Source organism: Amblyraja radiata, chromosome 16 (assembly GCF_010909765.2).
Source record: "Amblyraja radiata isolate CabotCenter1 chromosome 16, sAmbRad1.1.pri, whole genome shotgun sequence".
Classification (NCBI taxonomy): domain Eukaryota; kingdom Metazoa; phylum Chordata; class Chondrichthyes; order Rajiformes; family Rajidae; genus Amblyraja; species Amblyraja radiata.
The window spans coordinates 12,531,864-12,547,519 of NC_045971.1; the positions used below are offsets into that span (position 1 = coordinate 12,531,864).

General features: G+C 39.1%; 1 protein-coding gene across 3 annotated transcripts in view; it reads left to right on the forward strand.

Annotated features, from left to right (window-relative positions):
* gosr2 (golgi SNAP receptor complex member 2) overlaps positions 1 to 15,656 on the forward strand; it is a 47,955-nt gene that overhangs the window by 11,101 nt on the left and 21,198 nt on the right. For 2 of the 3 annotated variants that reach the window (XM_033035103.1, XM_033035104.1), the window contains 3 exons: positions 2,377 to 2,485; positions 2,960 to 3,092; positions 8,258 to 8,398. In XM_033035103.1, coding sequence (XP_032890994.1) covers positions 2,377 to 2,485; positions 2,960 to 3,092; positions 8,258 to 8,398 — 383 coding nt within the window. The remainder of the gene's footprint in view (positions 1 to 2,376; positions 2,486 to 2,959; positions 3,093 to 8,257; positions 8,399 to 15,656) is intronic. The other variant, XM_033035106.1, reaches the window with a different exon arrangement.

Sequence of the window (15,656 nt, forward strand, 5' to 3'; positions counted from 1 at the left end):
TTGGTGGCAGCCGGGGAGAGGTGTGGGCGGCGGGGTCATTGGTCGTGGCCTGCGCGCAGAGTGCAGGCAAGGGTCGGCGGCAGCAGGCATGACCTAGAAGCGGCCAAGGAAGCTGTGAGGGCCGACGGTGGCGGTAGTAGATCTGCCTTCGCGGCAGCCAGGGAGGCGTCAGCAGCCCAGCCTGGTGGCAAAGGTCGGTAGCCTAGCCTGGAAGCGGCGTCAGCAGCCCGGCTTGGTGGTGAAGGTCGTTAGGTCCGATCACTTTATTGGATTCACGGACGGTCCTTGTTCCAGTATTATTCAGGCCCACTCGCTCAACTCTTCTGATGCATTGGTAACCATATTGGTGTTGCTTCCTGGACTCGTACAACACTTGAAAATGTCATTACTTTTGCTGCCAATTTGCACCCAGCTCTCACTTTCACATGGTCCAGATCCACAGTAGAAGCAAACCTGCCCATTTTCTCTTCCCACCATCAGGGACCCAAACATCTCTTTTAGGTGAAGCAACTACTCGCTTGCACTTCTTCCAATTTAGTGTGTTGCATTTGGTTGTCTCCTCAACATTGGAGAACCATATACCGATCAATTGTCCAGTTTGCTGAATATCTTCTTCAGTCAGTCTTTAAGGAGACTATCACAGGTATTCATTCTGTTCTGTCCACCCCTCACTCTCACTGCAACCTGACATGCTTGCTTGCTCGCATTTCTAGTTCTGATGAAGACCTTAACCCATTCTTTTCCCACTTATGCGACGTCAGTATTTCCAGGACTCCCCATCTTTGCTTATTGTAACTTGTAGAAGAAGTGGGACTGAACTGATATTATCCTTGGGTTTCCGGGCTCTGAAGAAAAAGCTTTTGTAACTGAAATTCGTGTACCTCAGTCTTATTTCACTATATAGACTTAAAAGAAAATATTACAAAGGAAGGTAATGGAATATTGAGGATGATGATTCTTTCTTCTTGGCAGGATACATGTTTTGATCTAGATTAAGATGAGTCTACATAGCCTGATATTCCAGCTGGACTCTGGAATAAACATCACTGACTGCACCAGTGTGAAATTTCCATTTGGAAGCAGAATATTGCAAATGCTGGAAATGGACAAAGGGTCATCAGCCTGAAATGTTAACTCTGCTTATCTTTCAACAGATGTTGCCTGACCTGCTTCTGAGTGTTTCCAGCATTTTTTTTCTCTCCTTTCATACTTGTGCTCAGAGTAAAATGCCAGTTTCTCCACTGCACATTTGTAGCTGAAAGGAAACCTCTTATCCTTGGAAGAATTCTTTCCCATATACTCTCCAGAACATTCAAATACATAGTGTGGTGAGCAGAATTGAGTGCAGCACTCCAACTTTGGCCTCGTCAATCTTTTATACCTCTTCAACATAACATGTTTTTCTATTCTAGAATTTATTTGATTCACCAATTTCTTCCTCAAAGTATCAAAGTGGTCTTCTCATTGTTCTTGGGTATCCCCACTGTCCACTATCCTGCTTACGTCTTATATCTGTTATTGCTTATGAGCCAATTTCTCATCCCTGCAATTGTTTTAATTCCATGTGCCTTATTATTCTTTAACAGCCTTTTAAGAGGGACTTTGTCAAGTGTCTCCCGATAATCCATGGAGATTCATTTGTTTTCCTCCTTCATCATCTGTTCAGATCATCAAACCAGATTGGTGTGACATGATTTTCCTTTATCAAATTGTGAATTAGTAACTCAGATTTCTACCAGATGCCTAATTGTGCCCACATTATTGGTTTTAAAAAATTCTACAACATTGAAATTAAATGGACCTAGTGATTAGGAGGCTTTTTTCCTGTAGGGATCATTTTCATGACTTTAAGGTTTATCTTGGACCTTTACAGCCACTGAAGTATTTTTCTTTAAGTGTAGTTCATTTTTCAGTTAGAAATATAGCAGTCAATATGTACAAAGTAAGCTCATTTGTTCAAACTTATTTGTAATGACTGGATAAATTACAGAGGAATTGGCAGAGGAATAAATAATGATGGGCAATAACGTCCCTATTTTTGAAGATAGTGGCGTAAAGTCCTTTGTGTCCACCTGAAGCATATGATATTGTTAAGTCTTATCAAAAGACTGCACCTCTGAATACAGGATCTCTTTCAACACTTGATTAGGAACGTAAATCTTCGGTTTTATGCTCAAATTTAACTTGTATCCATAACCTAACCTGAATATTACCAGTGATCAGCTACTATCATAAGATGTATACACTATTTTGCATTGCAGGTATACAGCTGGGTTGACATGGTGCTTACCTATAATATTAATTGAGGAGCTTGTGTAAATATCCCATTATTTCTTTCATTGTTTTAATAAACTGACAATTCTGATGCTTCTACAGTGGTGGAAAACGAAATCCAAGCCAGAATAGATCAAATATTTAGCAGTTTGGAGCGACTAGAAATATTGACAAGCAAAGAGCCACCAAACAGACGGCAGAATGCCAAGCTGTAAGTGCGAAAGTTATTTTATATTCTTACTTATTCAGAATAATTTTGAATATTTCCAACAAAAAAATCCTAGTCCTAAAAAAGCTGAATAAGTTGGTGAATTTTGTGGAGTTGTTTGAGTTTCTAGTGCATAATTTAGATTAAAAAATTATGTCAAAATTGGACCAAAATAAATCAATTTTATTTGTCTGGAAAACAAGGTTATTTTGAATGTTAGTTGTAATAATGGTGAAACAATCGACTTTACCTCCACAATGCAGTCACAACTGCATAACATATGTAATTGGATGCTGGATTACATCATTTTGTATGTGTGCAGCTTCCAACCATCTTGTGTTTTTGCTGAGTCCAAAGTGTTGTCTGAAATCTCCCTGATCAATGGGCCCTCCACAATAACTTTTGCACTGATGTTTTCACAATATCTGTTAACTTTGGGTTTTAAATGGCATTCAGTGCTTCCCTTCTCTCTTCTAGCCGAGTGGATCAACTGAAATATGACTGCCAGCACTTACAAACGGCTTTGAAAAATTTCCAGCACCACCGCTATTCACGTGAACAACTGGATCGAGAGCGCGAGGAATTGTTGCAACGCACGTTCACAACCAATGTAAGGATTAATTAATGCTGCTTTATCCTATGTGAAAGTGGTTGCTACTATTCATAATAGGAAAATTAGGTGGTACCCTACATTCGAATAACAATGTTTTCCATGTGGGATGGTGTAGATTTGCACCTCTGTTAGAGTTGGTGAGGCCTTCTGATGTTGCCCAAAAAGGAAGGAGGTACATCCAGCTTGGTTTGCCACATCTGTGGTGGCATGATTATCTCTGGTGATCGTCCCCTGCACTGGAGCGGATAGTGGGTAAACACAAGAAGAAGGGAAACTTACATGCAAGAGAATAAAACTCCCCATTCATCTAGTGAATGATTCTGCCTCTTTATTTTGGAAAGTAACCGCAGGTGTAAACATTTGTATGCCCTGAAATCAATGGGAGGAATGCATAGAGTAAACTTACAACCTGCAGCAAGTTTTCTGTCAAAAGGTGTTTATGAGCTGAGTGCTTGCCTTCAGATAGAAAGTTATCAGTTTTATAAAATTAGAGTACCTAATTAATCACATATTTTCTCCATTAGGTTGTGAGGAAGATAAGCGAGTCGTGTTAAAATAATCCCTTTATGGTATCTTGTATTATGAAGATATTTGTATGGATTGCTGCTTGATTCAGGAATTCACCTCTGCTTGTGCCTCTAAAATGTCTTCCTCCTCTTGAACACTTCGCTCTGCTATAGTGGACAGAACCCATGACTGCGTCTCGTCTTTCTCTGCACCTCTGCTCTCAACCCCTCCTTCAGTGCAGAGCAAGAAGCAAAGTTTTCTTGGTCCTCATTTTCTACCATGCCAACCTCCATGTTCAATGGATCATCCTTTGCGAGATTTCACTACTATGGGCACATTCCCGTCCCCTCCTCTTCCAGAACTTTGAATGGATTGTGATTCCCTGGCCTGATCTTCTATTTGCTACTTTGCATCATCTTTCATATGAACCATCCTCCTATCACCTCTTTTCCCACTGCCCTGGGACTCTTGCAGTCCTTCCAGGTAAAGCAGTGATTCACTTCTACTTCTGGCAATCTAGTGTACTGCATTTAGTGTTCACAATGTGGTCTTTGCAATAGAAAAAAAAAAAAACATGCATTGGGTGATCAGGTGTTGTTGAGCAGCTGAATTTAGTCCAACAGGAGTGTCTTGCTTCTGGTTGCCTGGCACTTTAATTCTCCACCCCGCTCTGATCTTGTGCCTATGCCCTCCTGCAGTGTTATGGTGATGCCCGATGCAAGCTTGAGGAACACCACCTCATCTTTTGTCTGCACGTTGCAGTCTTCCAGATTCAATATTGAATTCTCCAACTTTAGGTAACTCGCTGTTTCTATCTGTATCAGAGTTGCAATTTCTGCCTGTCATCATTTTGGCTTATTTTTTCTTATTCAATTAATATAATCTGGCCTTCACAGCCTTGCTGTTAACAACCAATTGCACAGACAAGGCAGCATAATCTGATTTTGTAATTGCTATATTAACTCATTTGGTTTTGCTCCATTAGAGTTATTTCCCCTTTCTCCTTCTTTGATACTGAAAACCAACTTGCTTTCACTCTTTCCCTGTTCTGTCTCAGACCTTCAATGTTAACTATATTTCTTTCGACAGGTTTTGACATCGTGAGGATTCCAGCATTTTCTGCTTTGGGTGTGGAAATATTAAAACAAGAAATATGGGGAAACAATTGGAACTGGGAGAGTTTTAGTTGATAACGCCAATTTATTAGAGGCATATCCTGCATGACTAACCTATGAGTTTTTTGAGAAGGTCAAGAATAGGTTGGTGAAGAGAATGCAGTGGATGTTATCAGCACACTTTCAGAAGGCAGTCTCAAACATAAAAATAAAGTTGGTTAGCAAAATAGAGGTATAGAAAAATTAAGCATCATAGGATGAAAATTGCCTCGAGGCTAGAAAGCAGAAAAGTGATAAATGTTTTTTTATTTCTGAGAACAGGATAACAAGTAGGGTCTTTCCTAGGGGATCAGTGCTTAGATATGGATACAAGTAGAATGTCCTTGTCTGCGGATCACCCAAAGCTTGAACTATAAACACTAAATGGGCATAGTGTAAACTGCAGGAAGAGGTGCATAAATGATCAGATACATGGACGATGAAATTTAATATTGAGGTAGATGAAGTAATGCATATTGGCAGAATAGAAACAATGTACGCCCAATGATATGGGTATAGGGAATGTATGGCAACAGGGCATGTTGAGAGAATGATTAGTACAGCACTTTGGATTCATTAATAGAATGATAGGATTAATGTATACAAATGTGTGTCTGGTGGTCAGTGTGTAGTCAGTGGGCTAAGGGGCCTGTTTCCATGGCTCTATGATGTCTCTATGACTCTTTAACCTTTAATTTGTAGAAACTGTGCATAGACTAATCGGAGTCAAAAGTGCTTGGTAAATATTCTCTACAAAGGGCCTTTACCATATTGTTATACTTGGTTTGGCTGACCATCATCTCACCCTTGCTGTGAAATCTGCTGTTTGTTATTGAAGACCTCTAGTTACTTTCTAAAATGGTGCAGGTGTTCTTGTGTTTAGAACAGGATGAAATAGATAAAAAGTCTATCCAGATGGGAAAATTATGGTTATAGGCTTGATTTGTGGGAAGAGATTAGAAGAGTAGCTGTAGGGAAAATTCTATACTACAGTGAGGTCATTGTGGACATGGATGCTTAGGATCATAGGAAATACACATCTGGAATGTTTTCTTTCCACTTGGTGTGTTTTTTACTTTCACTGATGTTTCTCCCCTGCCTTTCCCAACCTCATCCAATTGTCAAACATGGTTATCTTGACAGTCCTTGCTACCTTGAATGCATGACCCATTAGTATTTGATTTTTTTTTTCCGGCTATTAAACTCAAGCCAAACAGTGAGGCGTACAGACAGTGCTGCTCCACTGTAAAAGTCACAGGGCCATCAATCATTTTTCAGTTGGAGCTATATTATTGCCCATTTAACGTCAGAGTTTCTTTGCTTATATATTTTACTGAAAACTAAACTTGGGAAATGTAATTATTTAGTTATTCTCTCTATGATAGGATGAGGACATTTGCTGTGAATTATGAGCATTATCTGTGCATGTCACAAAACTATAGTTGTCTATACATCCTGGTATTTATTTCACAAACTATCAAGTGACAAAATTTTAAAAATGTAAGAAAGACAAAATTGGGCAATGAAAATCAGTGCTAGACCTTTGATAACACTTTATGTCTTTATTCTCCACATTTGAATGTACTTTGTAATCCTGGTGGCAAAATAATTGTGTAATATAGTTTGGCTGCTCACCCTTTTTGAGTGTATTTTATTGTCACGTGTACCGAGGTACAGTGAAAAGCTTTTTACATGCAAACCTCTTGAGAAAGATTATAATTTCTGGAGCTTTGCTGATCAACTAAAACAAAACTATACGGTTAACTTGGAGTATTGGATAACGTACTGAGTTACACATGAAGTTACCAGTCATGAGCCAAAATCACCTAATTAGTTTGGTGAAGAAGGCAAGAGTTATTGCAGTCACAGCTTCAGACTGTGATCTTATTTTTCCAGAATAACTACCCGGATGATCTCCCATCTCAGTGAATCTAAAGAGTCCATTTGGCTTGTGTTCGTCCGTATTATATGGTCGAACTAATTGTTGTGCATGTGTGAGGAAAATACTCTCTTTTATAACCCTGAACATGTCTTTTTATTTTTAAGATCACCCAAGTAAATCAGAAAATATTGTTAGGTTTATTTTTCTGACCCTGTACATCTTTTGAAATATCTCTTCATTGTTGAAAAAGGCCAGCCTTATAACATTTTGGTTTTCTTTTCTTTTAAATACCAAAAAGATTCAATCTTGTTCTCTCAGCAGTTTGGTTTTCACATTTGAGAGGATTTCAACATATCTCCCCACCATTTCACTCCCTATTATTCCTTGGGCCCCGTGTTGCTTGAGTAAGCATTTTTCACGTGAGGCTCGATGGTGGTGTCGGGTAGCAGGAATGGGCCTGGTCTTTTCCTTGGCAATGCCAAAATATGTAAACTTCCCACAGCAAACTGGAATATTTAACCTTTTCTCTTCTCACACTAAATGTGTGACCAGGTTTAATATCCTCCTTACTGCCTTGAGTGAGACCCAACACCGCAGTATGGAAATTCAACATTTTGGGACTACAAACTGGCTGCCATTTCTAGTTGAACTATTTTGACTTATTTTAATAAGATCCAAATCACTGGATCACCAAATCTAAATTAGCGAAAATTGTTTTTACTTTATGCAAATATGAGATAATGACAATAAATTGAATACAATACAATACAAAAATGCTAAAATGTATTGGCTGAGGTTAAATCTGGTTCACTCCAATGTTGTAATTGTGGTGTAAATTGAACTTTAAACATCACACATGCACTTGTAGTGTAAATATATATACATCACCCTCAATATTTAATTCACTCTAATGAAATATGGGTGTCACTGGCAGGGCGAGCATAGATTATTTATACCCATTTAGCCCCCAAATAAGAAAACTTTTAGACTCCCACCTGTATTATGAGGTCACATTGGATAAGGATGGCAAACTTCCTTCCCTGAACCAGATTAGTGAACCAGATAATCTAGTCATTTCATGGTTACAGTAGCCAGCTTTTTGTCTCCCAAATTCCAGCTTTATTTAATTATTAAATGTAGTTTTCCCATTTGCTGAGGTGGGATTTTTAATCCATGGTCCAGAGGTCTGATTGCTAGCTCACTAACCTAACCACGATAGTATTGTACCAAGGTGCTCGAGTTCTTGTGATCGCAGAGATAGAGACAAACTTCCTTTCACAATGAGCATACGAAGCAAAATAAGAAATATTATAAGTTCAATGGGTTTGGGAATGAATGGGGTTACTAGAAATAGCACAATCACATGGGTCCAGATGATTGTAGATAGTTAATGTTCTAATCCAGGCACTTAATTTTTGTTCTTTCATTCATTTATTTCTGCACCAGTCCTGTTTATTAAAAAAAAGACAAATTAAGTGATAATCCTAACTGAAGTTGTAATAACCTGTAAGCAATATTTCCCAGTAAGTAAATGTTTCAAAAGTTCCTAGTAGTAAAAATGTACATTGATACTGAGAAGAATTTGAACGGGTAATAAGGACCTCCCATTTTTTGTGCAGGATGCTGACACATCAATAGCAATAGACGAGAGCTTGCAGTTTAAAACTTCTTTACACAATGCACACAAAGGAATGGATGATCTCCTGGGGAGCGGGTCCTCTATTCTCACTGGACTACGGGATCAGCGGATGACTCTCAAGGTGGGACATTACAACGCATGTAGAATCTCTAAAAGACATTGCTGTCTGTGATCCTTCTATTTTGATTTTCCCTTTGCCAACTTCTAAAACTTCTAAAAATTTATTTCATAACTAATATCTCTTTTTATTGAATAAGATTGCTCACATGATTATGAGTCAAACAGATAAATGGACTGGTTGTTTCTATCTTGTACTTTGATCCTCCTAGTACCCATTGGTGTTAATAATCCATAGCATCTAATTTTTTGGTGGCCTTCAGCTTCAATTATATATCGGTGAATGTCAACAAAATAAAGTAGCTGTGAAATAATGCTAGATAAGCCGTACTACAGTTGCCTTTTAAAAATTGTATAGAAACTTGTAAATAAGACACTTCACTGATGACTCAGCGGGACAGGCAGCATCTCTAGAGAGAAGGAATGGGTGACGTTTAAAATCCCGCTGAGTTACTCCAGGATTTTGTGTCTGCCTTTTATTTAAACCAGCATCTACAGTTCTTTCCTACACTTCACTGATGACAATTTTTTTTTTTTAAGTACATCATCAATGCAAAGTATAATATAGCCCGCTCTCTTATAAAACCCTCTGGTATGTAAGGAAGGCCCGCAACAATGTCGCTGCATTCTAAAAATGATTAAACAAACCCCAGATGAAGGGAACACTGTAGAAACTAGGATAAGAATAACATCTGAATAATCATCTGACATGAGTCTAGGTATTGGATTTGATAAAGACTAGACCATCTGGGTCCTGCTCCTCACGAACACATGGATACATGCAAACATTGGGAGGTGGTCATAAGTGATAGGAGCAGAATTAGGTCAGTCTACTCTGCCATTCAGTCATGGCTGATCTATCTCCCTCCTAACCCCATTCTCCTACCTTCTCCCCATAACCCCTGATACCTGTACTAATTAAGAATCTATCACTGCCTTAAAAATATCAATTGACTGCCTCTGCAGACTTATGTGGCAAAGCATTCCACAGATTCACCACCCACGCTGACTAAATAATTCCTCATCTCCTTCCAAATTCCTCCTCATCTCTGTCCTTGACTTCCATTAATGGAAACATCAGTTTGGAGAGTGGGTCCTTAGCATTGTCTCCAGACTGTATGATGGTAAATGGGGTAGATTTAGAACCAATCTAATACCTTCTTTGGGTCACCAGATGCAGTAGAAGTTTATTCTAACACAATCCATGACTTCATGGGCCAAGAGAACCCCACTCTATCATCACTCAAGCCAGGGAATCATTTCTTGTTCAAACAATGTAGCACAGCATGCCAAGGTAAGTAACTGGCTTGCCTTAGAATGAGATTCAAACTTGATTAACATGCTGTAGGTTGACCTGAACATCCTGCCATGAGTGGTCTTCATCAAAGATCCATGGTCTGTATCAGGAAGAGTGAACAGTTGAACAGTTAGTAGGAGGAGAATTGTGACTGGACATTCCAATTCTACTCCATTTAATCATGGCTGATCTATCTCTCCCTCCTAACCCCATTCTCCTGCCTCCATGTATTCAAGAGAAAGTTAGATATATCTTTTAGGGCTAACAGAATCAATGGATTTGGGGAGAAAGCAGGAACATGGTACTGACTTTGGATGATCAGACATGATCATATTGAGTTGCGGTGCTGGCTCGAAAGGTCAAATGGCCAAATAGCCTACTCTTACACCTATTTTCTATGTTTCCCCACAACCTCTGATACCCATACTATTCAAGAACGGGTCTCTGATCTATCTGCTTTCTTCATTACCCCCAAATCTCTTGCCTCAAGAAGCAAAAGTGTGCATTTCTGAATACTCAATATTCTAAACAGATGTTCTATCAGATCTGATTATACTTTGATAAACACTACTTTGTGTCGCACTGTGGAAGAAGAAAATGGCAAACCTAATCTTAGTGTTATTATTCACACACACGCTCACACACATGCTCACACACACGCACACGCGCGCGCACACACACACACACACACTACTTTCCCTTTAACAGAAGTACGTACCATTGTCTCACAAATAGAAAGTGCTCCATAGCACCACACCCATAGTCAGGATTGAACCTGGGTCTCGCGCTGTGAAGCTGCCACTGTGCTGCCCCCACCAGTTTTTCTGCTGCAGCTTGCTATTTCTTTATCAGGACTAGAATATCAATCACATATGATGTTACCGCAGCGTCAAGATCTTCCTCAAAGAAATATAAACCATCTCAGTAATTATTCTTTGTCCATGGGACAAGGGTCATTAGTAAGGGGAAAATTAAATCTGTCCTTGCCAATCTACCCATTAATGTTTGATAAAACCATACTAAAAAGAGCACATGTTTAGCAATTAATTTAAAGACGAAAAGGTGAGCAATCTAATTTTAATTGTTCAGTCCTCGCCCTATTTGTAACCTACAAATGTTTGCTATATTCGTGTTAATTGATGGGCAGTGCAGTTGTCAAGTTTCCAAATTGCAAGTGGCCTGGTGTTGTTACCTGCAGAGTGTTCAGTCATGGAGTCATCCATAAGGAAACAAGCCCTTTGGTCCAACGCATCTGATCTATCACATTTTTCCTCCAGCGTCTCTATCAGCTCTTTCTCAAGTCCCTGTATTTAAAATTTACAGCGGCTGATTAACCTGCCACCCAGTTATTTGTTGGCATACAGGGGTATACTGCAAACTCAAATGCAAACTCAAGGGCTGGTAGAAGAATGCTTCAGTTTGATCAAACTTGTGTTTGAGGCCAAGTAGCCGATCCCTGCCTTTTACCTGAGGGTAACTGCATGCCTTTGAGGGTAATTCCATGTTTTGCCTTGTATGTCTGAACAGTGGGTTATTGAGCTGACTGGTTTTAACATTAGCTTTTTTTGCAGCCTGTGAACTAGTTCATAATTTGCTGTAGTTTAAATTGAGCCCCCTCTCCTGTAATCTAGATGTTTCATTTTGCCATGCCTGGTATTGTTATCTTATGGGAAAGTGCGGAATTGTAGGAATGGAAAAATTCCTTGGCCAGATGAAACATAAACTCGCCAGTAGATAAAAGAGACAAAATAGGAAAGTTTCCTAATTAACAACACTCTGGGAGTAACTTAACTACGCATACTACAGGAGTTTAAGAAGATGTCTCATCAACATGTTCTTAATGACATTTACATGCATTCAATAAACGTCTTCCTCATGTCTCCCGCATCGTGCAAATGTTTTTTTCGTAGTAGAGGAAGTTGTGTTATTTGTTATATTTAAATCCTTGATTGAATCGGTAACTCACCCAGTAAGTGTGCTCTATCTCCATAACTATTTTTATTGCCATATAGATTTGTATGGGAAAGTCAGCTGGGCACCTGCCCTATGCTCTTTGCGTGTTCTCTTTGTAGCAGAATGGTACAAGGTGCACATGACTGGATCAGAATGGTTGCTTGCCTTCCTTTCTTCCTGTGTGAACTGTGCACAATCATTTTTGAATGCATGAGCAAAAGGAAGATAGCATCTCAGATTTTCACTCCGGCCTGCAGATATCACATTCAGAATTAATAATTGGATTTCCATAGCTGAAAGGATAAGATCTACCTTGATAATTGAATGAAAACTGACTGCAATTTGGAGCTAATCTATTACTTGAGGCGTTTTTATATAGCTGTTAACTTTAATCGAAAAGTTCAAGCTTGATTGATGAGACCTTGTACTTTTCAGTACAACATTTGTGTCTTACACTTTCTACTTTCCTAACAATTATCCTGTTTAATAATTAACTGTATACACTGACCTAATACTTAGCTTGATTTTAGAATGCCTCATATTTTAAAGATAAACATTTCACATGCCAAATAAAGCTAATAAAAGATATAGTTTACAATCAAATGTTGTGGACCTGTACAAAAATGGAAATTGCTAAAATAGTTAGATGCAATCCGCAGATGTTCATTTATCCTTTAGTCCTGTTGCATACCGTTTATACTAGCAATGGGACCTCATGGGTCTTGTGTGTTGCAGAGAAAATGATCTTTTGAATTATTGTTTCTTTAATCAAATAAAATTTAAATCGGGCATGCCACAGCTCTCATGTCTGAGCAATCGCCAGAAACCCAACTGGAAGTTCAAACTGACTGATATTCTTGTTTTATATATCATTTCCCTTGAAGAAATAGTTATTGTTTAATTATAATCAGTGCAACATTGACAGTTTTGGCATGTGACCGTACTGCAGATTAAGATAGAGTAACTTTTATATAATTAGATATAAATGTAATTGTTTTTAAATGATCACATGTAATTGAGATCAACAAATAGTAAGCATACTCTCTGGGATGACAACGCTCATTCAATAGCAGTTTAAAATTCCCTTGAAGTTTTGCTGCTGAGAATAATTTTTGAGCAATCAGTTTAAGTTTACACAACTTGAGTGGAATACATCTTAAATCTGAGTTTTTAATAATTTGAAATAATGATTAAACAATCTCAAGACAATACACATGCTATGATTTAATCTCAATTGTTACTGATAACCTGTTTTATAAAAATAAACTCAAAGACTGTCGTTTATGAGAGTCTGGATTAAAATTTGCATTAATTAAAAACAAAATGTTCTTTTTGTTAAAAAAAGACACACAGTTCTGGAGTAACTCAGCGGGTCAGACGGCATCTTTATAGAACATGGATGGGCAATGTTTTGGGTCTGGACCCTTCTTCAGACTGATTGGTTGGAGGGAGGGAGGGAGAGAGGAAGGGCAGGACGATGCCTGGCAAGTAATAAGTGGATACAGAGGCTTTTGATGGGCAGGTGGATGGACAAAGGCCAGAGATGAAAATCCATAAGACGTGACATCAAAGGATTGAAGAGTTGCGAATTGTGCAGCTGGAGGAAGGAATGTAGGTGCAAGGGGAGAAGTTGGTACGTGTCCAGGTGGGGCACGGGAGAGGAGGGAGGGGGAAGAACGATGTGGGATTTGCTGTTACCTAAAATTGGAGAATTCCTTTTGATAAACTTTGGTATTGTTCAATAATTATTCAAAACCCCTTAACTTGAGTTCAAAACTCATCTGCTGGAACATATCGAGGCTGTCCAATGTGACTCTACTGCATGATGTGCTGGGATATGTATGCACCTTGTTTCACCTTTCTTCTGAAGTGTTGCACCTTCCTGTTTCATATAGGTTCACAGCCTTAATGTGATTTACTTCCCCCACACTTCTCACCATCTGTTCATTTCACTCTTCCCCCTATGACTGACTCATGTGGGTGTGCAGTTGCATAGATGCTGGCACCTCTCCATTGCCTTACTAAAAAAAAATTGTACATGAGCCAAGCTACATGGTGTGCTCCCTAGATGCCACATGTTATGTAGTGGTCACAGTAATGTACCTGATCAGTATCCCCTGGCAGTAGTCATGCAGAATGTAGAATGATATTGCCATCCCTGCCGCTTTGATCAGTTAAAACTGTGCAGATCACTGGAATACAATCCCTTGATTATTATTGACAGTAATCCCAATCCTTGGCCACTGAACTAGATTAAATGTAACCTATTTCTTGGACTCTCAAGCTAAGACCCTAAATCCTTCTCCTTTGCATCACCTCTAATGTTTCTTTTATCTAGCTTCTCTGCTATTGAAATTATCATCCAGGTCTAGTCTTTTTCCATGCTAATTTTCTGAAGACTCTGTTACCATTCTTTTGCAGGGTTTCATTTTTCTCTATCTCTATGATACTATTCCCCAAACTCTTGCAGCTATTTGAGATCTATGCTCTCTTCAGCCTGATTAATTCTGAAATAGAGTGAATTAATGTGTTTTAATAATCTCAATGAATTTTATATTTAATTTATTGCACAGGTCTTCTTCCTGTGCGTCCAAGCTCTTTTTGAATTCAATGGACCCTGCCTCCTAGCTGCAGGGTACTTTATCCACCTTGATATCCCTCCTATTGTCTTTTTGGGAATTGTTGGCTATCTTGACTTGTACATTATGAAGTCACGATATTCTGTTTTATGTGGTCTAATCTTGGCATTGTTATGAAATGTGCTGATAGTTTTATTGTAGGATTTGAATTATGTTCACAAGGGCAATATATATATTGTCTATCTCTAATTGCCCTTGGAATTCCTTAGCCCCTTTGATGAAGGTACTCTCACAATCTGAGTATGAGTTCCAGGATTTAAATCCAACGAGTTAGGAGGAATGACAATAGATTTCCAAGTCAGAATGTTGTTGTAGGGAATCCTGTGAGTGGTGGTGTTCTGTGTGCTTGCTGCCCTTGTTGTTCTTGGTGGTAGAGAATAACACTTTTGGAGAGGAGTGCCACACAACATGATGAATGTTGTCTTCATTGCCAAGGTGCGACTTTAGACAGTGGTCACACTTGCAAATTGTGGTCATTGATAGATGAATCTGTGGCTGACAAGCTTCAGTGGCTTTTTTAATATACACTGCAGATACAGACTCTCAGATGGGTTTTTTCCAAGACCTATGAGGCACAGTGGTGCAGTTAGTAGAGCTGCTCCCTCACAGCACCAGTTAGCTGTGTTCAATCTTGACATTGGTGCTGTCTGTGTGGAGTTTGTAAGTCCTCCCTTTGACAGCATGGGTTACCTTCAGGTGCCTTAGTTCCTCACAAATTTGATTAATGATTAATGATCAACATGGACACATTGGGCTGATAGGCCCTTTTTTCCACATTACATCTCTCTCTAGACTCTCCACCCAGTTACTGGTGGTGCTGCTAAGCTATTTGTGATGAACATTGGGAGTACTATCTGGGTGGAACTTCAGTGCATCTAGGTGCTATTCGACATTGAAGAGTAAAATTTGGTTGACTGAGGAATGGCAGTCGATTGTAATCAACAGCAGGATTTCCTTGTAGGTATGAACTGATACCATGGAACTTCATGAGGTCTGGCGTCGATGTTGAGGGTGGGCACTCTTGGCTGGCCACCATGTGTCCCCTTCATATGTGTGAGCATACAAAGTTCTCTCTGACCTATGCCAAATCCCTTTAATATATAGGAAGGATGTTAAGGGTTATGGGGTGAAAGCAGGAGAAATGAATTGAGAGGGAAAGATAAGTCAGTCATGACTGAATGGCAGAGTAGACATGATGGGCCGAATGGCCCAACTCTGCGCCTAGAACTTATGAACATAACTTTTGACCTGTATTGGCTCCTGGTTTAAAAAATGCCTTATTTAAAAAAAATTGTATATTTGTTTACAAATGCTACCATTTTCTCGCCTCCTTATTTTTGTGACCACGCTCCGGCCCTATAATCTGCTGAGAT